The 25,549-nt window shown below is 40.2% G+C and overlaps 2 protein-coding genes across 4 annotated transcripts in view; one reads left to right on the top strand and one right to left on the bottom strand.

Moving 5' to 3' along the window:
• mlsl (malate synthase-like) overlaps positions 1–13,065 on the top strand; it is a 30,355-nt gene extending 17,290 nt beyond the window's left edge. For both annotated transcript variants that reach the window (XM_042339101.1, XM_007897682.2), the window contains 5 exons: positions 979–1,071; positions 3,850–3,922; positions 5,794–5,861; positions 9,950–10,080; positions 11,806–13,065. In XM_042339101.1, coding sequence (XP_042195035.1) covers positions 979–1,071; positions 3,850–3,922; positions 5,794–5,861; positions 9,950–10,080; positions 11,806–11,929 — 489 coding nt within the window. In that variant the 3' untranslated portion in view covers positions 11,930–13,065. The remainder of the gene's footprint in view (positions 1–978; positions 1,072–3,849; positions 3,923–5,793; positions 5,862–9,949; positions 10,081–11,805) is intronic.
• A 361-nt stretch (positions 13,066–13,426) lies between these two features.
• Positions 13,427–25,549, bottom strand: part of naa15a (N-alpha-acetyltransferase 15, NatA auxiliary subunit a) — a 40,543-nt gene continuing 28,420 nt past the window's right edge. For both annotated transcript variants that reach the window (XM_007897681.2, XM_042339095.1), the window contains 10 exons: positions 24,662–24,831; positions 24,194–24,346; positions 23,556–23,684; positions 21,670–21,883; positions 21,304–21,497; positions 19,989–20,097; positions 19,221–19,319; positions 17,793–17,936; positions 15,807–15,904; positions 13,427–14,857 (listed from right to left, as the gene is read on the bottom strand). In XM_007897681.2, the coding sequence (XP_007895872.1) occupies positions 14,657–14,857; positions 15,807–15,904; positions 17,793–17,936; positions 19,221–19,319; positions 19,989–20,097; positions 21,304–21,497; positions 21,670–21,883; positions 23,556–23,684; positions 24,194–24,346; positions 24,662–24,831 (1,511 nt within the window). In that variant the 3' untranslated portion in view covers positions 13,427–14,656. The remainder of the gene's footprint in view (positions 14,858–15,806; positions 15,905–17,792; positions 17,937–19,220; positions 19,320–19,988; positions 20,098–21,303; positions 21,498–21,669; positions 21,884–23,555; positions 23,685–24,193; positions 24,347–24,661; positions 24,832–25,549) is intronic.

The following is a 25,549-nucleotide window of genomic DNA, read 5'->3' as shown; positions in this document are numbered from 1 at the left end:
TGCCAGCCTTCCTGCTACCTTTAGTCCAAGTGATGGCACATTAATGCACTTGATGAGTATGTATGTTATGCAATTGTAGGGACTGTATGGATAAGCTGGACTGTGTCCTAACCTGCGACCTGTAATACGTGTGCTTTCCACTCGGGGGCACTTATTAGTGATCAGAAGCAGAAACCCTGGCTGTTCTCCTCCTCCTTAGCCCTGGGACCCTCAGATCCAGTGTTAGTACCCCAACCATCTGAGCACAGCAAACTTGACACAGACTGGAGGTGGAACCTGGGACCTTCCTGTTATGTATGGCTCAGTTCTATACTGGGTAATGATTTCATCAATTAAGCCATCGAATAGGAACTCAGTTTTCAGAATAAATAGGGGATGCATTTGGACTAGCCGTGTCCTGTAAGAAATATCCACACAAATATCCAGGTCAACTGGATAATAAATAAAATCAAAAATAATAATCATTGCGCTTGCTAATAATAACAATAATAATGATGAAAATAATAATAATAATCACCTCCCCTCCCTTCTTCCCCCCTGACCCCAGCTCAGGTCTGAAATGCTGTACACTATCTAGTGCCTTGGGACGTCCTCCCAACGTGAAAGGCGCTATACAAATGTAATCTTGTTGTTGTTGCAGAAGTGTACTGCAAAGTGTAATGAGTCTATATCTCGTTGAGGAATCAAGCAGCCAATTTGCAGACAGGAATGTCCCACAAACAGCAATGTTATGAATGAAATTTTTTGTTTTATTTGGGGTATTGTTGGCCAGGACTCCCTTCTTTTTCAAATAGAGCCATAGTGCGACCAACTCAGCCAGGCTGGCACGGGTGATAAAATGACCAAGTTTGTCAACTGGTTGCATGTATGTTTTCATTGGAATTATTGTCACTGTGGAGTTTAGGATTATAATAATAGTAATTAGGATTCAGTTGACTGTACTTCATATGTCGTATTTAATTCCTCATTCAATTCCAGCTCTTTAAGGAACGTACTGTAGGCCCCAATCAGCTACACATCCTAAGAGAGGAACTGGCTGTGACTGCAAAGGACCTGCTTTCTATGCCTTCTGTAAGTATGAGACTACAATCTATCAGGCTGTAGTGCCGACAGAAAAAACTTATAGGAACCGCTGATCCAACAGATTCCTTTCCATTGTTGTAGTGAACTGTTGAGTGTGCAAATTACTGATCCGTGTACAGAATTTAGTCATGATTTTTGGAGCACATTGTTCCTTCTCTCGGCTCCAAACTCAAACCTTTCTTGTTCTCACGCTTACACACTTCCTTGTCTCAGTGTATTGCTAGTACTGTGATCTGTGCTCCTTTGAAGCTGCCTCACTGGCTGTGCCAAGTACTTCATCTTGCAAATTCTTCCTGAGTCCTCAACCTGCTGAAATCAGGACTTACTTACCATCTTATAACCCATTATTTCCCAGGACCTCAAAACTCCTTACTTCCCCCAGGATTTCTCCTACACTCTAAGTTTATAAAACCCAAGCTTGAAGCCACCTGACCTCCATTTGATTTATGTAACTAATTCCTACTCTTTCCATCTTGCTGGAGTCCTGCACTGTACACTCTGCACTTTCATTTGAACTTCCCAACAACAACAACAACAACATTTTGTGTAACGCCTTTCACGTCGGGAGGACGTCCCAAGGCGCTGGACAATCAGTGTTTCAGACCTGAGCTGGGGTTCGGGATTGGCGAGGGTGAAGGGCAGGGGAGAAAGGAAGGTGACCAAAGGCATGGTCGAAGAGAAGGGTCTTGAGATGGGACTTGAAGGAGGCAAGGGAGGGGGCGAGGCAGAGAGACTGCAGGATAGAGTTCCAGAGGGTGTGAGCAGAGTGGCTGAGGGTCCACCCGATAATGATGGGACGGGCGAGGCGGGGGACGTGAAATCAGCCGGAGTGAGCGGGCAGGTTGGTAGGGGCTTAGGAGTTTGCAGAGGTAGGTGGAAGCAAGGCCGTGGAGGACTTTGAAAGTGAGGACCAGGATGTTGAACTGTATCCTCTGTGTGATGGTAAGCCAATGGAGTCAGATGGGGATGGGGGTGATAGGGTCGCGGAGCCTGGTGCAAGAGTTCTAGATGACCTGCAGCCTATGAAGGGAGGAGTTGGGGAGGCCGACAAGTAGGGAGTTTGTGTAGTCGAGCCTGGATGTTACGAATGCGTGTATGAGGGTCTTGGTGGCCTGCGGTGTGAGACAGTGGCGGAGCTGAGCGATGTTGCGGAGGTGGGGAAAGGTGGAGCCGGTCACGGCATGGATGTGGGGTATGAAGGACAGTTGAACAGGATGCCGAGGTTCCGTATTGGCTCCATGAGATGTGGAGTGCATTCATGGAGGGAGATGCTGTCAACGCCCACGTTATGGAGGCGCTGACGGGAGCCAAGCAGGAGGGTCTCAGTGTTGTTGACATTCAATTGCAGGAAATCAGCTCTCATCCGGGATTTGAAGTCCAACTAGCAGTCTGTGAGGACAGCAGTGGTAATAAATAATCCTTGCATTTATATAGCACTTTTTATTTTTTTGATATAGACGTCTTCTGGACGTCTCAAAGCGCTTCTCAAGGTCTTGGCCTTAAGGCCATTCATTCAATGTCTTAAACTTTACGATTATGCAGAATTTTTGAATATTTTTAAAATTACATCTTAATCTGGAAGTGAGTTTTCCCACTGTTCATTTGCTGTAAATAATTGGCTTCCGAATTAAGACAGAATATAATCAATTTTTCCATAATTTGGAACAATCTTAAAGTTTAAGACAATGGTCTTAAGTCTAATGCCAGGAGCAATTCTAGGCCTCAGAAGCAGGTGAAGTTAATAGACTGACAAATATGGCTGAAATCATCTATCTGTATTATCTTGCGTTGTGTAAAATGCATTCAGATTTGGTCAGTCGAGGGGAAGAATAGAAGATAAGCATTCTCCTTTTTTTTTAAAGTGCTGAGAAGTTTACAGAATCCACACAGCTTTTAAAATTGTGTATAAAACTTTCACGTGCACTGGGGTATACTGCATCTCTCACTGGAAATTATTAATATAATAATAATCCTTGCATTTGATATCGCGCCTTATCACGTCTTCGAGACGTCTCAAAGCGCTTCATAGAACATACTGTAAAGTGAATTGATGTATTTCCCTCTCTGAAAGAGAGGGACTGTTCTCTTGTGATCTGGATAACACTCATTGTATCTGTTACCAATGACAGACCCCAGGTCTCAGACTTTTGTTTATTTTTGGGGTGGAAGGTGGGGTGTTAAAGATGTATTTTTTTNCTTCCCTGTTGAAATGAGGTTGGTCAGTCTCAATCATCATTCAGCACACAAGTGCTGCCATTTGGCACATCACCGGTCTGAACTAAATAGGCTCCAAGGATTGGCTGGTGCAGGAAATTTGAATGTGTCTATAATAATTCTTGCATTTAACTCTTATGTTTGATATAGCTCCTTTCACGTCAGGAAGGTGTCTCGAAGTGCTTCACTGAGTAAACTGTAGTGATTGTGTATTTTGTAGGCCTACTTATGGTAAAACAATGGACACTCTGCCACATTCAAGGTTAAGATTGATACAGTGGAAGGAACCTTCATTAAAAGATAACCCACTCCAAACCTAAACTGGGTGTGCTTGATATTAATTCAGTTCGATTTACATTTGCATCTGGAGGACATCTCAAAGCGCTTATATAATGTTAACTGTAAAAGGTGGGAAATATTCAATTCGCAGCATTGACGTCCATGACTTTAATAAGCAAAACAATTACTATCAGAGGCAACGATATGGATAAAGGCATATATATATATACATTATGTCTGTGTCTGTGAATAATGTATGTTTTCAATATGTAGGGAGGGGTTACTCTGTACGGACTGAAGTATAACATTGGAGTGGGTGTTCTCTTCATCGAGGCTTGGCTAAGAGGTAAGGATGGTTTCAGAAAGATTTTCCTCACTGATGATAACCTGGGTTCAATCAACAATAATTTGCATTTATGTAGCACCCTTCACACAGGATAGCATCTCAGAGCCCTGTACAGAGACAGGGTTGAACACCGAAAGAAAAGGGGGAGGTGACTGTAGATCTTTAAGTGGGATTTAAAGATAAAAGAGGGGGTGAGGTGGGGGATTGAGGCAAGGAGTTCCCGAGGTTAGGGTGTAGTGGCTGAAGCCATGGCCATCAATAGTGATGTGGAGGGGTTGGGGGACTGACTTCAGGCCTGTGTTAGCTGAAAAGAGGGGCCGGGGAGGAGACTGGGCTACGAGAAGGCCGGTGTCAGAATGTATCTGTATCTCAGATTTAGTCAGACAACTGGAAACTCAAGACTGTTTTTCCTTCCCCACTCCCCCCCCCCCCCATGACTTTATCTATTTTGATTCCAACTTGTCAGCTTGGCTCAGTTGAAAGCAATCGCTCCCTTTTTTGTGGATTGAATGCATATTCCAGGTTGACACTTAATGCAGTGCTGGGGATACATCACGTTGTTGGAGATGTCATTGTTCCGATGAGACTTCCTTCGGAATTCCCTCCTGTTGGTTTAGGTGGATGTTAAAGATGCCATCATACTATTCAAAAAATGAAAGGAGTTTCTACTGGGTTCCTGGCCACCAATCTCCCAAATAAAATTGATCAGTCACTTCATGGCTATTTGTGATATTGAGTGTGCAAATTTGCTGCCGAGATTTGCCTACAAATACAGTCATGGCAAGTCACAGTAAATCCTGTGAAACACTTTGAGACTTCCTCCCGATGTGAAAGGTGCTATATCAAATGTAAGAATTATTATTATTATTATAAAATCTGGTTATTATAAAAACTTGTAGCATCCACAGCTGCTGAAATCAGATAACTGCAGATTACATCTCCCCTTTAGAGGGAGCTATGCACACTTCCATTACACTGCAATGTACTGAGATTCTTTTGAACTTAAAACCTATTGTACAAAGTCAATATCCACAAACAGGATAGGCTGAGTTCTGTGACTAGAACTTTACAAATCAACACTAACAATACAGACACACAAATCAAGTATCATCAATATATACAAAAAAACTCAGACAACATAATTACTTGAACGAAAAGAAGTGAGGCAATAGGAACACAAGATCACAAGAGCAGTTTACAGGACCCAACATCATAAACTGAATCCTCTGCAATGACTATATTCTGTAATGGACTCAAAGAGAGAAGATCCTAAGATGCTCATTGTAACCAGTGACCTCGAGCAGGCGATTACAAGAGTTTTTCAAGCAAAAACTATTGCATTAGACATTTATACCAGCGGGTGTATCTGACAACAAAATATATATTTTAAAACATTTTGTTGGTTTGCTGGTTGTCTGATATACATGGAAACCCATTGCCTCGCTCAATAGTATCCAAACCACGTTACTGAGTTCCACATAAGCACAGAAATTTCCGACTCTGGAATGAACTGCGCTCTGCCTGAGAGAGCGGTGGAAACAGATTAAATAACAACTTTCAAAAGGGAATTAGATAGGTACTTGAATAGAAGAAGTTTGCAAGGATATAGGGAAAGAGTGTGGGGTAGGGGTTGGGAATGATTGGGTAGCTCTTCCAAACAGCCAGCACGGGCTCGATGGGCCAAATGGGCTCCTTCTGTACTGCAATATTCTATGATTCTCTTTTTTTCCCTCGGGAGAGACACACACAGCTCACCTAGCAAAAACATCATGGTAAAAATGAATTGAAATAGGTTGTATCCTAAAGGTTAGATACAATTTACTTTGAAGGAGTTGCGACAAATTATTTATTCATGTTTTCCCCTCTTCCAGGTCAAGGTCACTTTTTCTTTCGGGGTCAGGTGGAAGATTCAGCGACTGCAGAGATTTCCCGATCACAGGTATCTAAGCTTGCAATTGTATAGCAGGTGACTCCACCTCACATTTTACCTGCAGAATGGCACACACAGTGCTATAGTGGGTTCAGGTGTATGGAAGTAGCACTTAGGCATAATAATCCTTGCATTTGATATAGCGCCTTATCAAGTCGTAAAGATGTCTTAAAGCGCTTCACAGGATCTACTGTAAAGTGGATTGACTGTGTATTTTGTGAGCGTAATGCAGCAGCCATTTGCGCATAGCAGTGTCCCACAAACAGCATCCTAAAGAATGGTTAATCTGAAGCATGGGAAACACACTTGCTGTAATATTGATCTGTTTGGCTCTATATTTCTTTCATGTTCACAAGGTGAGGTTTGCCAGTGTCTGGGGACAGAGGGATTGGGGGGAAGGAGAGGGGGGAGGCAATCTGGGCCCTGGGGAGGCAGACAAGCCAGTTCCATGAGGCAAGTGCCGGGGGTCAGGGAGACTCTTCTGCGTGGGAGCTAGTTCTGGGGGCAGACAGATAGCCAGACCAGGCCGATTCTGGTGATGGTGGGGAGAAGAAAGAGCTGGTTACAGGGATGGAAGGGCCAATTTTGGCATGGGGGTCAGTTCCTGGTGTTAGTTGTCTGAAACAGCATGGCCAAGGGACAAGAACATCAGATCTCCATTCTGTTCTGGTCAGAGAATCGTCAGAGCTGCTGCTTTGCTACTTGTCACTCTGCACACTGAAGGCCTCTGAGATTTTCTATAGATCGTAGCGATTTTAACCATAGTGTAGTCATCAGCTCTCACTTACAATACAAAAATTACATTTATAAAGCACCTTTCACAATGGGAGGACATCCCAAGGTGCTGAACTTGACCCCAGTGAGCCCCTGCTATAGTAATACTCACATAATTCTTATCTTTATAAATCATATAAATGCGTAAGTCATACATTCACATGAGTCCCATTCAGCTTCCTATCAAAACCACTGAGATTTCTTTGCACTGGTCATGTTAATCACCTCCTAACTTGTTACACCACTCCCCTACTCCCCATTACTCCTGCACTTACCAGCTGCCTTGAATCGTGGGAAATGATGTCATGACCCATTAATGGTTAATGAGTCTTAATGGTTGTGCTGTGCGTAAGAGCAGGAATCCAAGTTTACAGCAGCTCTTAAGCTTCTTCTGGTTCTTCCAGACTCGGGCGCCTCCTAGGCTTTGCTGGAAACACGTTACCTTCTTTTGTTACTTAACTCAGTTACTGTCGAGGGAAGGAAATCATAGCAGAGTACGTTGTTTACAGCACAGAAGGCTGTTAAACCCACTGTGCTCATCCTAGTCCTAGGCTTCTCTGCGTCTACCATTTCCTCCAATTCCACCACCCTGCCGTTTGTTTTGGTTCAGCTGGGTGTCTTTGACGCATGCGGAAACCCATCACCAGGCTTAAGAGTATCCAAACTAAACTGAGAATTCCATGCATCCCACCTACACATAGGTGAGGGTTGGGGTGGGGGAGGGCAGGGGGAAGAGGAGGGTCTTGAGGTGGGTCTCAAAAGTGGCGAGGGAGGGGGCGAGACGGAGGGACTATGGGATGGAGTTCCAGAGGTTGGGTGCACATCCTCTTCCTGGAGGGACGCATCCTGCTTACCTAATTCCGGCAAGTATTAGGTGCAGGTTGGCAAGAGCCAAGGCTTGGGGACCACAGGGTGCGCGTTGGGGAACCTACCCTGTATCTGGTATAGTTTTTCTTAAGTATGTGAAGATATGTGGAGTCCTGTAGCTCAGTGGTTAGAGCACTCGCCTTGCAGCGAGAGACCTAGGTTCAATTCCAGGCAGGGCTAAACCTTGGGCAAGTTTCCTTAATCCACACGCCTGATAATAATCCCTCCAGAACAAAACAATAATAAATTGGTTATTTTCAATCCATGACTGTTTGTGGGACACTGCTGTGCGCAATTGGCGGCCGTATTTCGCCCACAAATGTACAGTCAATTCACTTTACAGTCTATTCTGTGAAGCGCTTTGAGACATCTAGACGACGTGAAAAGCACTATATCAAATGCAAGGATTATTATTATCCAAAGATTCTCTTTGAAGGCACCTCATAAAGAAAAGTGGTACTGAATTTGGCAGATCCTTTTTGTGGCGAGTGCCTCTTCCAGTGGATGAGGTTTGAATTGACATTGAGGACACCTTCAGTGTGTTTCCTTGTCATTGGATAAAATATAAGAAACAATATAAAAGAAACGTAAGTTTTATTTTCCCTAACATAGAGCAACAATCAAAACTCCTAAATGAGAGCCAAGGTGGAGACTATGTATTTAATTTATTGACATTCATGGTTTTCAGAAGAGTTTGTCTCCGAACGAACAGTGATATGTATGTCCCGAACCAAAATATGACTGTTTGTTTGTTTCTTACAACTTCTCAGTGTGCTGTCAAGCTAGGACTGAAAAATTTGCAACATGTTTGTTGCTTAACAGCCTCTCAAGTTGTATCACTTAGACCAGAGGTGCGCAGTACCAGTAGAGGTGTGAGCACCAGCCAAAGCTTGATGGGCTGAATGGACTCCAACTATGTGGCAATTTTGATAAGGACAAAATAATGATATTCCCTACCACATTCCGTTCCCTTCCTGACATAAGGATCTGGCCCTCCTTCCCCTACCAGTCTAGTAATAATGGTAAGTGCTCAAAGTTGACTGGAACACTGGGAGGTGCTATCTTGTACTGTAGATACAATATTTATATTTATATTTATAGAAATATAGATTGTGAGGCTGCTGATTTGTAGTGGGAACAGCCTTCCAGTGAGCCTGGTAATCCACAATGGTTGTTCAGGAACATTTTCAAACAGCTTTGCACGTCCTTTGGATGAGACCTCAAACCTGAGGTCCCATCTGCTGTTTGTGGCACGATGTGTGCAAATTGCCTGCTCTGTTTGCCTAAAAAAAAGGTTTAGAACAACAACAACAATTTGCATTCATCTAGAGCCCTTCACACGGAGCAGTGTCTCAGAGCCTTGTCAAGCCGGTTAGAGAAGTGCCTTTGACCCACACGTAAACTCCATCCTGTTGTGACGGTTCATGCCCAGTATCAGTTTTATTGTTTGATCTGAAATATAAAATGAACAAGATTTCACCTGCATATAATACCACTTACACTTATTTTCTCCAGTTGCACACATCATGCTGCCAGTGTGAAATCAGCCTTCCTGTAAAGAAAATTGCTGACATCTATCCCACACCATAGATCAGCAGCAAATTACTGTATCCTTATGAGGGTGACAGTTATTGATTTTGTACCGTGGATTGTTGTCAAAGGCTGGGATTGATGAGATAAATAAATATCCAGTTTCTCTGTATTTGGTACTTCAGTGCTAAGCCTTCAGCTACTGTGCTTCTAACCTCTGGAACTGGAGTGTCAGCAGCGTAGTGATTAGAGCACTCGCCTAGCAAGTCAGAGGATCCAGGTTCGATTCCTGGGCAAGGCGAAACCTTAGGCAAGTTTCCTTACTCCACACGCCTCCATTTACCTAGTAGTAAGTAGGAACCTGGTTGTTAGTTGGCAGATCACTTTCCAGGGGTAATAATCCCTCCAAAAAGAAAAAAAATTGGTCACTCAATCCACGATTCTTTGTGGGACACAGTTGTGTGCAATTGGCTGCTGCATTTCACACACTTCATACAGTCAATCCACTTTACAGTATATTCTGTGAAGTGCTTTGAGAAGTCACAATAATGTGATAAGGTTCTATAACAAATGCACAGGTTATTATTATACCTGCCTCCCTCCATCGTTCAACCTGTCCATAAATCATGCCTAAAAACCTACCTTTTAAACTGAATTTATGGTCTGCTCTCCCTTCTCCCTTGCTGTGTCCAATCCCGTCTTTGTGAAGCACTCTGAGACATTAGCCTATGTGAATGACATTGTATAAATGCAAAGTTGTTGTTGTTAGCTGGTTGCTGGAGACACACTGCGCGGTGGTGTGATAAAAAGTTGAGGTGTGGGCTTTGCTGTATAATAATGTGGGTACAGTAGAAACTACTGACTATGACTTACTACATATTTCCTGGAACTATAGTTTAATATTTTAACTTAAATTTCCATTATAGGTTTGGCAATGGATTCGACATGGGACAAAATTAGAAGACGATGACCGTAAAGTTACAAGGAGCCTTGTTCAAACTCTCTTAAAGGAACTCGAGACTGAACTGCAAGAGGTTTTGCAGTGTTCCACTGACAGGTACAGAGCAAAATGTAAAAATACTAAGAGAATAGGACTCATTATATGCACTAAAAATGACTGAGCCACAAAAAAATGAAAATCACATATTCGATTCCCCATCTCTGCTTGGATTAGTTGATTTTACCTCTCCTGGATTAGAGAGGAGAAAATAAGGTTTCCGGTCCCTCTCCAGTGACCCTGCTGGTGAGTGTAAGTGTGGGTGTCAGGTAAGAAGACAGGGATTGACTGTGATGCCCTCCGTAGCCATAGAGCCTGGTACTGATCATGTCTGTAAGCTCGTATGTGAAGACAAGCAACTCAAGTGTAGTATCTTACGCTTCTGATAGTACTCCTGCTAGAATGTGCACATGTGGACATTGGGCGAGTATCGACCTGTCAGTGATGTCCCACGATTGTACAGACTGCTGATGCCCCCTCCCTCCCTATTTTCAAATCCTGCCTAAAGACCTTCATTTGTGATCGTGCTTACGGTCAACTACCCCCTCCTCTCCCTCTGGCTTGGTGTCAAAACTCCGCCACTGTCAAGGGCTCCAGGACGCTACCCTGTGTGAAGAGCGCTATATAACTGCAAGTTGTTGTTGATGCTGCCTTCTGAAATGGCCACTTCAAAGTACCAATCACAGCTGGTGCACATCAAACCAAACTGCAGCATGAAGCAGTTGTCTAAAGAAAGGAGAATCGAAAGGGAAAAGAAGCAAGGTCCATTCTGGATGAAAACTAAAAATACTATGCAGCAGATTGCCTATTATAGCCAGTCAGTTCTGAAAAAGGGGTTGGTAACTATTGGCACTAATTTACATGGTTGCTGAATCTGTTGCCCCTGAAAAGCAATTAGCCCTACATCCTGTTTTGCCAATAATTTCATTATTTCTGCTGGTGAACACAAGATAGGCACGTCACCTGCCCATGGTTCCTGACCTCTCAAGTAAGAAGTGTCACGGGGGGGAAAAACATTTCAGGAAGAGGTCAGTTAGACAGGAATATTAAATTCAATTTAGAAGCACAAGCTTCTGGTTAGGTTGGTGTAAATCACCTGCAACTTTGTTACTTTGCTGCAGTTAACTGGCATTTATTAGATTGTGGGGAATCCTGAATTAACCACATTCACAGTACAATTTGTTGCATCTTAGTTCCAAGAAAACACTAAATTCAGAGATCAGTCTTAGAACCATAGAAATTTACAGGCCAGAAAATGGCCATTCAGCCCACATGCTCCTGTAAAAGCATTCCTTTCAGTCCCATTTTACCAGCCCTTTCCCATACCTCTGTAGTGGTTTCCTTTTGAAAAGCAATTTATGGAGTCTGACTCGACCACAGCTCCTGGCAGGGCATTCCATATCCTTACTGTGTGAAGAAAAATCTCTTCATGAGGACTGCAGGCGCACCAGGTCTGAATGTCACAAAATATGTAAATATGGGCAGAGGCTGGCTGCGGGACAATACCTGAAGTGTAAATTTCATAAGGGGTTAATCTATGATACAATGATGGTGGGAACAGATTACACTTCTGTACATTTTAAAGTTAATCTTACATTATTAGTGTCCCTACAGGCTTAAAGCAATCTGCAGTGCAACAATAGAAGCCACAATGCCTTTGCATTGGCCTAATATATATAAAAAATTATAATCATTGGATTTGAGGGATTATTTTGTAAACAAAATGCACTTCAAAAGTTGCACAATGCATATCTAATGTCTTCTCTGTTCCCCTTCTCTCCTCAGGAGCAAACACCGACTGGCCGTTGCTTCTCAAATGTTCCTTGAAATTGTGCAAAAGCGAGAATTTCCAGAATTCCTTACCACGTATCTAAATTTGGAACATAGCTTTCTAAGTGCCAATCACTGAATGTTCCTTGGAACTAGAATATGGATACATCAGCCATCGTACTAAAATGTATGTCCCCATAGCATTATGTGAATGATTTTTCTTTCCTCCATCAAGTATGATTTTCAGAATAGAGAACTGTATTGCAAGATTAAATTGTAATGCACATTTGGTAAAACAAATTTAATGTAGATGAGAATAGGAAGTGTTTGAATGCGAGTTATGAAGCACTTTAAATGGTTTGAGTTACCAAAGTTTTTCAACAATCAAACCGTAACCATTATTATTATAATCTCCACTTAATTTGCAAAATAAAATGTGGAAAAAAAAGTAGCCAGTTTGTAAGAAAACAATTAATCAAGTACATGGAGAGTGGATTGTGGGAATATATTTGACAAAACGACACAAATGCTACCAGTTTATTGGATGCTGAATACAACCAGTGAGGCTAAAATGGAACTAACCACATAACACAAGTGCAAAAGATTCACATTTCCACACTTTGCACAAGTATCCCGTGTGCTATCCCATATGTTGAAGACATGAAAAAATACCCTCCACGCATACACGGCTCAGTGCTGAAATGATCAAGACCAAATGCTGGTGGAGGTCATGTTCAAACTGATATGGACCCACTGAAACCCCTATTTTGTGAACTAATGAGGAATTGCATCATTTATGCCAGTGGTGGCCAACCATTTTTGTTGGCCAACAAAATAATCATAGAAATAACAAAATAGCAGATTGATGAGATGAATCAAGAATTATTCTTGATTTAATATGTCTTGATTATGGCATACATCTATGTTATTTTGTTATTTCTATGATTATTTTGTTAGTCAACCAAAGATGTTGGCCACTACTGATTTTTGCCAACCTTGGAATCTGTGACTTCCCATTGCCTACAGGCCTGCAGTCTGTATTTTGAGATGATCACATCACACAGAAAGCACACAAAACCCCTGCAACATTAACCAAGGGCGTTCCGCAGCCTTCCTTTCCGTTCGTGTAGTTAATCAAGTCAAAGGCAAAAGGAGGACTGTAGCAGTTTTAATTGAAAGATTTAACATCTTTGAAAAGCAAGTTTCTAAAAAGAAACAATTGGATGGCATTAACCTGCATACATGCTAATAAAACTACCATGTTATTCTTGTAAACTCAAGTTCTTCTGCCCTTTTATACTAAAGCAGCAGTGCCCGCGCCTTTTAATTGTAAAATCCTACGACAAATTGCAATATAAGCCAATTTGAAAGAAAACCACCACATTCTTTAAATACCTGGATAGAGAAATGTACAGTTCAGTTTATCGTTAATAGGCAGGATTTGAAGAACAGTCTGAAGATGAACAGATTTTGCACAACTATATTCATATGGAGAAGGGGAAAGAGATTGAAAGCAGGCTCTCTCTGCAAGAATTAAGAGTTTTAGAATTAACTGAAATTCTGGGGCATGTCAAATTAAACAATGAAGACAATATGCAAAGTAAAACCATATTAAGAAATATCCCAGCTAGAACAATTTTCAAAAAAAAAATGTTTATTGCATTGTATATTTGGTACCTTTTGCATTTCAGACAACCATGGGAATTAATTGTAGCTGCAGAAATAAAGAAGCAAATTTGTTTTTTTTCTCAAAAATTCTGTGCCCCTTTTAAAAACATACAAAGTCTGGGGCATGCGTAAAACTGCAGAGCAAAAAGTATCCTTAGAAATGTAGGGCTTCAAGTACTATAATTGACACATTACACCAAGGGAAAACCGGTATCCAAATGATCAATGTATAATTTTCTACATAATCCGCCTGGTACAGTTACTGCTGATGACAATCTGCATCTGCATTAACAAAACAGTACCGAGTCTAGGGACCAGTCCTGTAAATTAGAACATGAAACAGTTAATTTAGCAAATGCTTCCTACTTCATACACTCAATTTTTCAAAGTTTTTTTTAAAAAAAAGTAATAACTGGTTGGTGATGGCCTAAATTTGCCAATTTAGGTCGTCAATAAGCAGCACTGTGAAAAGAGACTCAGAACTGTTTCATAATACAGCTGGTGATCTACAGATGTACTAAGTTTCTTTTGGATTGTTAGAAACCCTCCGAAGAATTTAGAAATGGTGGTCAGTACGCGCCCTAATTTACCTTTCCTTTCTTCTCCTTCCCCCGCGCTCCCTCAAATTCCAAACACCCATCCTGCTTTTAACTAGTTTTTTTTTAAAAAACTGGGTACATTTAATCTGTACATCACAATTTACATCAGGCATTTCCTGTGGTCTGCGTGTAGTTTCCATTTGTTTTCTGTCAGACACTGCAGCCCTGACATAAAGGTTTGTGCTTAGAGGATCCAGTGCTAGGACAGCATAGCTGCTGACCTTGAGGAACACGAGAATCTCAAGACAAGTAATGACTGGACATATTTTTGCATCACACCCACCTTTCTAACAGTCTAACATTCTTTTAGAGATTACATTAAAAACATGGGAAGCCAAATTGCAAGGGTGTTGAGTGCATTCAAGTGATGTCATCTTCCCACTCACAGGGAGTTAACAGACAGTAGTACAGGAGTCGCTTCTAAAATTTCATTTTTTTGAAGTCAGCAGGATTAAAAAAAAGACCTCCAATTTTGAAAGTCTATGATCTGTAAGCATTTATGAAACCCTGACACATATTTACAATTCCCGTCCACAGAGTGGGGAGCTGACATCATAGGCGTGCAACAAAAATGGGTCCATTTCAGTCACCGTCTTCGTTCAGATCTCATTAGCCAGTTCTTCGGGCTCGGTAGCACTGTCCCCATTCACTGTGATCTTTATGTCATCTTCGTATCCAGGAGGCATGAATGCTAGAGCGTATGGGAATATCTTATGACATTGTGCTCGGTATATTTCAGCCGTTTCTTTACTGTCTCCCAGGTGACCATCCCACAGAGCCTCCAGTGCCTTCACACAAATCTGACGATCAAAGTAACAAAAAAAACAGATCAGGTGTCAAAATAAGGAAGTGTGATTCCATTTGATATCAGTGCACCATAATGCATTGTGCTCTTCCCTCAAACTCTCCGCATGGTCCTAGTCTGGACTCTGCTAAATTTCAGTGGGGCAGCATTACTAGATTAGACCTCAGAATCCTAATTCAAAGTGAGTAGCAGGGAAACAGAAAATACAGTTGTGGGTTCCATGTCCCATGACACGACTGACCTCAGTCTGGACAATACTCCAATGCAGTACTGAGGGACTGCTGCATTTCAGATCTATCTTTTGCCTGGGACATACTGAGGTGCCATTTGCTTAGGTGGACTTTAAAGATCCAAGAGATCACAACAATGATAACAAATTGCATTTATATAGCATCTTTCAGGTCAGGATGTCGTCCCAAGGAGTTGACAGGTACCTGAGCTGTGGGCTGGAATCAAGAAGGGTGAAAAATCACTATAGACTTCAAAGGATCTACAGCTTTAGGCTTGCTTGGAATACAGTAGTACCAAAAAGGCTTACCACCCTTTTGTTAAGAGCAATGCTGTTAGATCAAAAGGGCATTGCTGTCCTCTCAAAAAAACGATTCAAGCACAACCTCATGGCAAGTAGCAGCTCAATCCAGATTACACAAGATGAACTGTATGGAGGATTGCATATCACTTACATTCAAAGCTGACTAGTTTGCCCATCCTGCAAGGGAACCAGTGGCTAACATCAGAGATGGCTGATGTATCATATTCTCAGATGATCATAACAAGACACCCAACCTAGTCTGATTTATGATGACTTCTTCCCAAAGAGTCAACTTGCAAGGGGATTCGATTTCAAGCATTATAAACACACCAACGGGCACCAAGGAGCTGTCAAATGCTGAAGTTATAAGCAAAACGACTTTATTTGTTATCTTGCAAAGATTCAAACTCACCTGGATGCTCCTGTTGGCTAGGAATTCATCAAGTCCTGTAGCTAACTCCACAGCTCTCTTTTGGCTAGAAGGATCCAAGTAGTACATCATTTTGGCAGCTGTAACAACAATAGAAAAAGGTTTTGCAACAAGTTGTGGAAATGTAATTTGGAACTCAAGATACGTCATTCGTTCTTCCATAATGAGTCAATAACCCCAAAACAAAGTAAAGGCATTTATTACACATTCAAGTCTGTAAGTGATTTGAATTTTTAAGACCCAGAAGGACTTTTCAGTAAGTTCTTGTGCATATCATTGTATATTTCTCCCATGTCATAATGCATTGCTGGATCCACAAGATTCAAGTAGTTTGGACAAAAATCAATATTTTAGGCTAAAACAATCAAATCCCTCCTTCAAACAAAATATTAAAACCTGTAAATTAAATCTGCAGCAGAACCATCATTCAATCTACCTCTTAGGGTTAGAGTCTCCAGAGTTCAATCAAAGCAAGTACCTGATAAATTCTGTGTATTGGAATCACTTTGTCAATAGGAGGCACAGGAAGCAACTCTATTCTAAGCATGATAATATAACGGAGGAAAATCAAATGACCATAAATAATGTATATGCAGCCTAAACAAAACAAATTGAGCAATTCAAGGTTCACTATTTTCTTATGCAGTATACTCCTCTTATCCATCCGCTCTGATACTGCATATATACACACATGCCCTTACATTATGGGTCAATGGACCCAATCAAAACTAATAATCTAGACTTAATGAACTTCTTCCCACCCCTGAAACAGCAAAGCCAACTGTACAGACCACAGAACAACTGAGTAGGATGGTATCTTCCTGGTTTTCAAGGTTCAGTACTGCACCATTCAATGCATTTACTCACTGAATCATATACCTTTCCATGGCCGAATTCACTTTACAGTTTAATCATGCCACTTGTCACATTTCTTTAAAGATTAAGTCGGAAACTAGCTACTCGATTATTGAGGTTTTTTTTAAAGAAACTGATTGTTTTATAATAAAAATAATTCTTGCATTTAACCCCTTACCGCATCACCAAAATACTTCAAAGCTATTGACAATTTGTAGGTGAATATGGCAACTTGTGGACATCAACGTCCCACTAACAGACATGAAGTAAATGAATGAACAACCAATTTAATCTGGCGCATTGCTGGCCAGGACATCAGGGAAAAATCCGTTCCCTTTTCCAATAGTGCCATGGGATCATTAATGTTCATGGGAACTTGGTTTAACATCTCATCCAAAAAGATGGCACCTCTGACAATGCAGTATGCCTACAGCGCTGTATTGGAGCAGAGACTGAGTTAAAGCCACAATACTGTTATCACTCTCGCCTTTAACTCAGAAGCTACCAACTGAGACAAGCACCTCTTCCATCTCTAATCAACACCTGTTCCATTTCCATCTCAGTCAAACAAAGCAAAATTTATAATCCATGTTGTAGCAGCCAATGTGAAATATCTGGATTACAGTACTGATTGCAGTTTTAGAAGCTACTGCAAACAGGAAATTAGTTCATAGCTACTTCTACATACAATGCAAGTATTAAAGGAAAAACATGTGAGACAAAAATGAAGACCGGAACAAAGACATGTGAAATTGAAATATAGGTTCCATAATTGCTAAAATATGTTTTATGACAATTTTGTACAAGGACAAAGTCTGATTATAAAGGCAGCATAAAATGACACCACAGTTCACAATTCCAGTACTAGTGCCATTTTTTAAATTAATAGTTTGTTGATCACCCACTGTTAAACATGGGTGACAGCTATAATGGATCCTGAATTTGTTTTCACTTTACATCTCCCATGAACTGGTATCCTATTCTATTGTGAAAAAAATAAGCATTTGAAAGAGAATTTTCCTCTCCAACTGAGTGTGTTGAAAGCAATAACCATACTCCAGGCTGTTATCCACACAAACATATAGTGTAATTATTCAAGTTATTTTCACTTACCAGCTAACCTGTGTGGGATTGAGTTCAAGTGTTTGTTTATGAAAGCCTCATTAAAACTCTTTGGGTTTGTCTCTCCAAACAACCTGCTCATTTGCTGGGTCAGGACTGTATGAACAGGATCTGGTAGATTTTTGCTCTCAGACACTGTAAGAAAGAGCAAGCAGATGACATTTCAACACTAGAGAAAGCACTAGCCCTTCGCATGAAACTTTTCACAACCAGGATATGCCACGCACATTTTATTTATGTATATATATATATACACACACACACTATAACCATATCTGATATTTTTACATGAACTGCTGTTTTAAGTTGATAACATGCTCATTTATAGGATTTTACATGTTATATTATCCCAAAGGCAAGTAATTTTTAAAATCAATTTAACATATCTCTATCATCAAAAGAAATTATAAATGGAATGCCTGAAGTTATACTGACACCATCCAAATATGATTTCAAATTCTCCACCATGATTAAACATGATTAATATTACTACACTTTCACTGCAAGGTTTTGCATTTTTTCACCTGATTCAAAACAAAATCCCTCAAATGTGCAGGGCTATTGGGCAAGAGCGAGGAGTGGGACTAATTGAATTGCTCTTTCAAAGAGCTGGCACAAGCACATTGGGCCGAATGACCTCATCCAGTGCTGTAAGATTCTTTGAAATAGTTCCAAGCCAGCACTGTCCTGTGGCAGACTTTGAAAATTATTTAATGAAATAGTGTCCACATTTTTCAAACAGGATTTTTCTACCTCCATCCTCAAGAGGGAATATATTTCAGGTGAATGGCCATTATTAAAGCCAAGAGAGCAAGCAGATAATCCCTAGTGGTGTACCATTACAGCTGGAAGCATCAAATTCTTGAATTTCTCTTTGGTAAGCAATCTGGACTTCCGCATAACAGCTTAAATCAGAAACTTCCCACGTGGGGTCCACAGCTGTCCACTGAAATCTTGAAAACTCATTGCCATATAACTCAATGCCAAGTGTGAAGAAGCAACAATGAGCTGGAAGCACACTTTTCAAAACATTACATAAATACATTTATCAAGTGTAAATGTGTACTAGCTGCAAGAGCTATAAGGGAACTCACTGTACCTAGCAGCTGTTCTGGACACATTCATCTTTAAATGGGCTTTCTCCATGGAAAACAACAAATTGCATTTATATAGTGCCTTTCATGTGGAGAGGACATCCCAAGTTGTTCGACAATGAGGGTTTTGCACCCGAGCTGCGGGTTGGGATCATAGAGGGTTGGAGGGCAATAAAAATAAGTTTTTAAATTTGACAATGCCAAACAGGTGCATTTAGGAAAGATTCAAAAAGGGAAAGCCATTGCTTGTTGAGGGGTGCTACCCAGCAGGTTTAGAAAACCATGTACATTGTTTAGTTACCACAAACTAGTTTATTTACCATACCAGTTTTGAAGAACCGAACCAGGCACTCATGGAGCCATGCGTTGTCAGGATCAATGGCAAAAGCTCGTTTGACCGACTGCAGCATCAAAAGGGACTTCTCTATAAATACAGAAAAATGTCTGCAGTCATAGATCAGTAAGTAATGAAATTTCTACATCCAAGGGCACAGTGTCAACTTTTTAACCATAAGAAAGATCACATTCCTTTTCTATAAGTACCACCCATTACCTTCTGCGAAGAGTGTAAACTCAATCTATTGGTGTGAGGCAAATCAACAAATTGACCAAGACTCCCAATTTTTCCTCTCTCCAGCAAGATGCCTTCACCGTGATCTCCCCACTATAATATGCTATTGCACTGAGTACTGCAATGTTAGCTTTGATCACCGACTACAAGGAGGAAAACTACAACAATTTATAAGATAATTAAACTGACAATAAAAACTTTAAAAGGCGTTAATGAGGGGCAATGAAGAGGTCTGTTAGAACTTTGTTTTAAATCATTATGTATGTGAGCCTCATTTCATTCATGCCCTGAGTAATTACTGAATATTTTAAAAAAGGTAACACTTAACATGTGTTTCTCCAAGGCTGGTGCTCTACAATCATTGAACTGTAACTGTTGGTTTTGTCTATAGTTACGACTGTACATAAATCTAGACAACCTTAAAAATGTCCTCAAGCTTCGGTCTATTTACAGTAACACTTGTCACTGTAACAGATACTGGGCGAGTGATACTCTTGTATAAACAAAGTTCTTGTGGCTTACCTTTTCGATAATAAATCTCAAAAGCAAAAAGGTGGGTTTCGATTTTGTTCTTTACCAAAGTTTTCAATGGTGTCAAAAATTTAATAGCTTCTTCAAGTGGACCTTCCACCTATTTAGAAGAAAATAATAGGTAAAAATGCTATGCGAACTTGACAGCTTTTGATTAAGTTGCAGAATACTGAATTTGTGATTCAGTATTTATTATAAATACTGAAATGAATGCAGTTCATTCTCACCATGGTGTGAAGACTACATATCCAATGCTTACAGTGAAACCTCCCAGTGCCTTCGAACATCCTCCCGACGTGAAAGGCGCTATACAAATGTAATTTTTGTTGTTGTTATTGAAACTGGTACAAAAAATGCAGAGCACCTGCATTGTACATCACCACCTTAAATGCAAGTGCTCTGCTGAAGTCTGCATCGATGGGAGATCTATGCACCAGATTTTATATCAACACTCAAAATGCTGAATTCTAAACAGATTTGAGGAGGGGGATCACAATGCACTTAATATTTAAGACACTTTAAAACTCAGATGCTCTCAGATATGAAGGTAAATTCAGTTTTATTTTGAGCAGCATTTGGTCAAATTCAAATGTCTGACTGCTATCTCATACAACGTTTTTACAATAAGCACCTAATAAACTGAACCAATATGATTTTCTTTTAAAGGAAAACAAACAATGCTGCTCACAATCCTGGGAATTAAACAAGTGTTGGGAGATAATCTAAGTACTCTAAATATTAGAAAGGTTTTCTTGCTCCTTTACCCCCCAAAATCCTCTTTAGGAATAGGTGAGATCTTTTGGGAGCTGAGGCAATGGAAAGGAATACCAGAATCAAGTAAATCTTCTGCAATAGCCTTGCCAGAAGGCAAGTGCACAGTATGCCAAGACTGTCTTGTTGACTATCTGTCAGGACTTGGAGGGCACCAGACACTGGGGCTGTGGAACTGTGCAAGAGAAATTGCTACCTAATACAGCTGCGAGAGGAGTGGGATGCTAATGGGATTTGTCATTTGAGGGCCTGATTTCCTTTTTTAAAAAACATCAACTAGAGCCACACCACAAGAGGTATAACAGAATATCATCGTAACCATGCTCTCTCAATTATGCATGACAGTGCCTCTAAATAACTCCACAACTTCCATATGTCAAACAGATTAAAGTTCAAGAAGCACAATTGGATCCACGTGACTAACAATTGCACACAGCTTGTCAGTAGCTGAGAGCAAATGTAGGTACTGATGTCTAGTTCACATACAGAATACCTCAGACAGTGAGCGTGGAAGCAATTTCTGGGCTCAGTATACCTTTGCTAGTTTTTCAGGAATAAGCTCCTCCTTTTGTGCTCCAATCTCTTCCTCGTCCTCTTCCTTCTTCTTTCGCTGGTTTTTCAGCTGCTTCTCCTTTTCTGCGTTGCGTTTCTCCTCTTCTAGCTGAGCCTTCTTCTGTGCCCGACGTTGCTTGTTCCGCAACTTCTTTAGCTCCTTGTCTGAAAGATTCGCTGGAGGCAAAAAACAGACGTTCAACAGATTTGGTAGAATTTAAAAAAAAATTAAACAGAGGAATGAGAAGAAGCACATTTATAATTGAGATTTGATTCCCAGCTTTACCAACTTACAGGCATGGGGGAAAAGAAGAGAATGTTGCAGAAAATATTTTTAAATGTATTATACCTGTATCTGCCTCCAATTCCTTGTTCTCATCCGTTAGTGGATGATCATGAAGTTTCAGGTAGATTTCAATAGCCACCTTTGCAGCTTTAAAATAAAAGGGATGACACCGTAGCACATCTTCCAATTTAAGCAAGTCCACATAAGACCTCAGTGTCATTTTCCTCATGCAGTATGTGTGGAAATCAAACTGGTCATCTGTAATTTCTGCAAAGTGCTGTGTTTGAAAAAAAAATAAAAATGAACATGTAATCTTCCAAAATGCACCATGGCAAGCATCTCAAACTATACAGGAAGTGAATTAGAGCAGCTCTGTACACATCTATTCAAGGGGGCGCAGGGGGAGAGGAAGGTGACCATGCGTGCATTCATTGGTATAACTTATGCCAGCCAGAAACTGATTTCCTCTTAAAATCAGAGCATTACTTAGAATGTAATGTACAGGGACATCATGTTGCATCATTTGTGTGTGCACAGCACCGATTGCCTTTGGTTAATGTTCCTCACGCACACTTGCCTGTCATAGCACTGGGGGATAATGGTTCAATTAGTCTAGTTTTGTTTTCATATACTTTACAGTGTGTAATCGTTACCCATCTGCAGATTTGTATAACATGGTACAGTACAAATTTTGTAACCAGGCATTACTTTCATAATGCTAAATGGACATAGACCATTCTTCTGCTGAGAAATAGAGATTGTAACAATTACTAAAGACTTCCATTAGGAGGGATCGAGAGTAATGTGCACATCATCTAACAGATATTTAAACTACAGCAGTGGTTGCCTTGGGAACAGGTCACCCATCTACCTGCCTTTCTTATTCTTCAGTTTGAGCAAAGGCAAATAAAATTAGTATTCTCTTTGTGCTGCTTGCATTGCCCTTTAATTCACCCTTCTCATCACTCTGGACCATTTCAAATCCATGAAGCTCAAAATGCCAACAGGAATTCTGCTCCCAGGCCTCAAATGATACTTAATGAGGAGACTTTTGAATTAACTACCCTGATCACCACAAAAGCAGCCATTCACAGGTTTTCCTAATTTCTCTCTCTCTTTCACTTAGGGAGAACTTCACTTTCTCTCAGCTGTGATAAGGATTGTAGCAGAGAGGAATTCAGACCTGCAGTACAGCCATGGAATCCGACAAATAAGCTATTCTTAAAAAGCTGAAAATGTTCAAAATAAATATTGAAATGGATTCCTTTTGTACAAAATTGTGTGCCATGACATTAAGTCATCATGAAACAAGAAAAGGCAGAGGTCAAGAACGACGACAATATGTTGCTTAAAACAGATAGGGAAAATAAAAAAAAGGCAAAACCCAGATAACTGGATATAAATAAAGAAATGATGCAAATACTGAAGAAAAACTGTGACTGCGAGTGGTTGACTAGTGGTGTTTTTTAATTAATCTTATGAACAAGTAGTAAGTAAAGTAACATGGAGTAAACTGTTCAGTAACAAATTATGTTATGTAGTGGAAGAAAATGAATGTCCTGATTCGGAGTACAGCTACAAGAGCTCCTATTTTAACAGATAAATGCAATTTTCAAGGTTATATTCACCCACATGCTGAGAAGGACAGAATGACTTCTGCAGTTTCTCAGTATGTTGGATTAGATGTAATTTAGATAATCATCTTATCTGTAACTCCCATTATGCAATTACAAGAATGATCCTCGCATTTGCTACAGAGTTTCTAAAGTTGCTTCAAAGACAATAGCTGTCAAGTGTAGTGTATTTGTAAGCAAACACAGCAACCAATATACACAAACCAGGAGCCATAAACAACTATGAAATGAATGACCAATTATCTAGGCTGTTGATCAGGACAAGGATTGCATTATTCACACAACTTCATCAAAAATATGTTTTCTGTAACTTACTCTCTCGATTTCATGGCACTTCTTCAAAGAGTCTCCATATTTGTTCACCGACTGATAAGCTAGAGCACACTCTGTCTGGAACCACATACACTGCATCTCATTCAGATTGTCCACAGCAGCCGTTCCTTCCTAATAAAACAGATTACATTCACATATGTTAAGAACACATTTGCATTGCAATTTCATTTTTTTTTAACCAAAGCATCCAAATGACATCCAATCCATTATCCACCATATGGTTTGTTTTTAACCAAACCAAAAAAAATTGTGCTTAGCAACTTCTGGCACAGCGTCAAGGCGTGTTTTGAAAACAGCAGTGAACATTGCATCGTCATAGATTAATCTACAAGTATTCTATTTTAAAGTATGGATAGACTTAATTCCACAATTCACATACGTTGGGGAGAAGGAAAGCAAAAAATAAATCAGATGGACTTGCCACTCCTGACTACTATCCAGTTTCCTTGCTGGAATGTATGCATAAAGTAACATAAGTTGAGGACTGATGTCACAAGTATGATTTCCACCCCACCCCTACTTTTTTTTGTGAACTCCAAAACACCAAGTTACAACGGTATTGGTAAACTTGCAATGCTATCTTATAGTCTTGATTACAACTGCGGAATGAGGATACCAACTCTTGTAAACTTGGAGCACATTTCCTCAGCTTCTTTCACCAGGTTGGCTTTTAGCATGTATTTAGCACATTTGGAGTTTATAAACCTATCGGCCGTATCCAATGCCTGAGCTTCATCCATCCACTTGGCAGCTTCTTTTATGTTCCCAGCATGCTGCAAGATAAATACCAAACATAATTAATGCAGACAGAAAAGAACAAATTTTTTTTGGCTGCCAGTTTAGATATTTTTACTTACATTATCAGACTTGAATATAATGTACTACATAAAGTATTAAAACCACAACCAGAAAGCTACAAGATTACGTAAAGTCAAAGTGCTAAATAACCTTCCAATTTTGGAAATTTCTTACAACAAATTCCCATTGAAAAAAAAATGCATTTGCAGGTTGGTGTCAATTGCTTTTGTGGCAAGATATTAAAAGCTTAAAAACCTTGTAACATGGATTACTCAAAGTCTACTTTTTACCTTGAAGATTTTGGCCTTGACAAGGAACAATTCAATGAGAGTCGGGGTGCTTTCAATCGCAGCATTGATGTATTCCAAAGCAAGACAGTGTTGTCCAATTCGATCATAATGCTGGGCTAAAAAGTACTGGACCCACAATCTAGTCGTAGGTGGTTCTAGGTTCCCATCATCTATAAATGGAAGAGAAAATGTTTAAATTTTATTTTTTGAAATAAAAGTTCCTTTAATTTGGTTAACTCATTTAACAAGTTCTTAAGGATGCTTTCTTAGAAGTTAGTTGCAATGTGGTAAATGTAGCCTTAATGCAAATAACTACAGTACTAATAAACTAAGGAAGCTTTACATTGCAGTACATTTGGCTTGGGAACATGTGGTGTGTCTTAACAAGCTGCAACAGTTATATGTAAGTGAATACATTCAATTATTTCTTCCAGGACAACTAATATCTAGAATCTAGAGAAAGAAAAACTGCTCAAGGTTTAATGAAAATATTATTTAATTCTGTATGCTGCAGTGCAAATCGTTGCTCAAGTACAAAATGCTTATTCATGATCATATGCATGAATGATTCTGATGCCCTTTAAAACAAATAAAGCAAATAACTTGCCAAAGAGGCTCTTCCAAGCACAGTTAAACATGCGCAAGCAACCACTTCCATTTCATACACCAATGAATCCTTACTCAGAAACCACTCTTATAAACTCAAGTCCCCTGAGAGGTTGTTGAAAATGGTTGTACTGTTCACCCCACTTGGGGCAGTCCCTGCAACAGTTCTATTCACTTAAAGGGGACGGGAGCTCACTGATTTATTGGTCTCAGCCGTGACTGGGTGTGGCAGCTAAACTTGCCCTAGCTGTCCCAGGAATTGGAAGGGTAAAACCAGAAGAG

This window comes from Callorhinchus milii, unplaced genomic scaffold (assembly GCF_018977255.1).
Source record: "Callorhinchus milii isolate IMCB2004 unplaced genomic scaffold, IMCB_Cmil_1.0 Scaffold1, whole genome shotgun sequence".
NCBI classification, from domain to species: domain Eukaryota; kingdom Metazoa; phylum Chordata; class Chondrichthyes; order Chimaeriformes; family Callorhinchidae; genus Callorhinchus; species Callorhinchus milii.
Note: the sequence above shows the minus strand (reverse complement) of the source record. Positions and strands in the feature narration are given on the sequence as shown.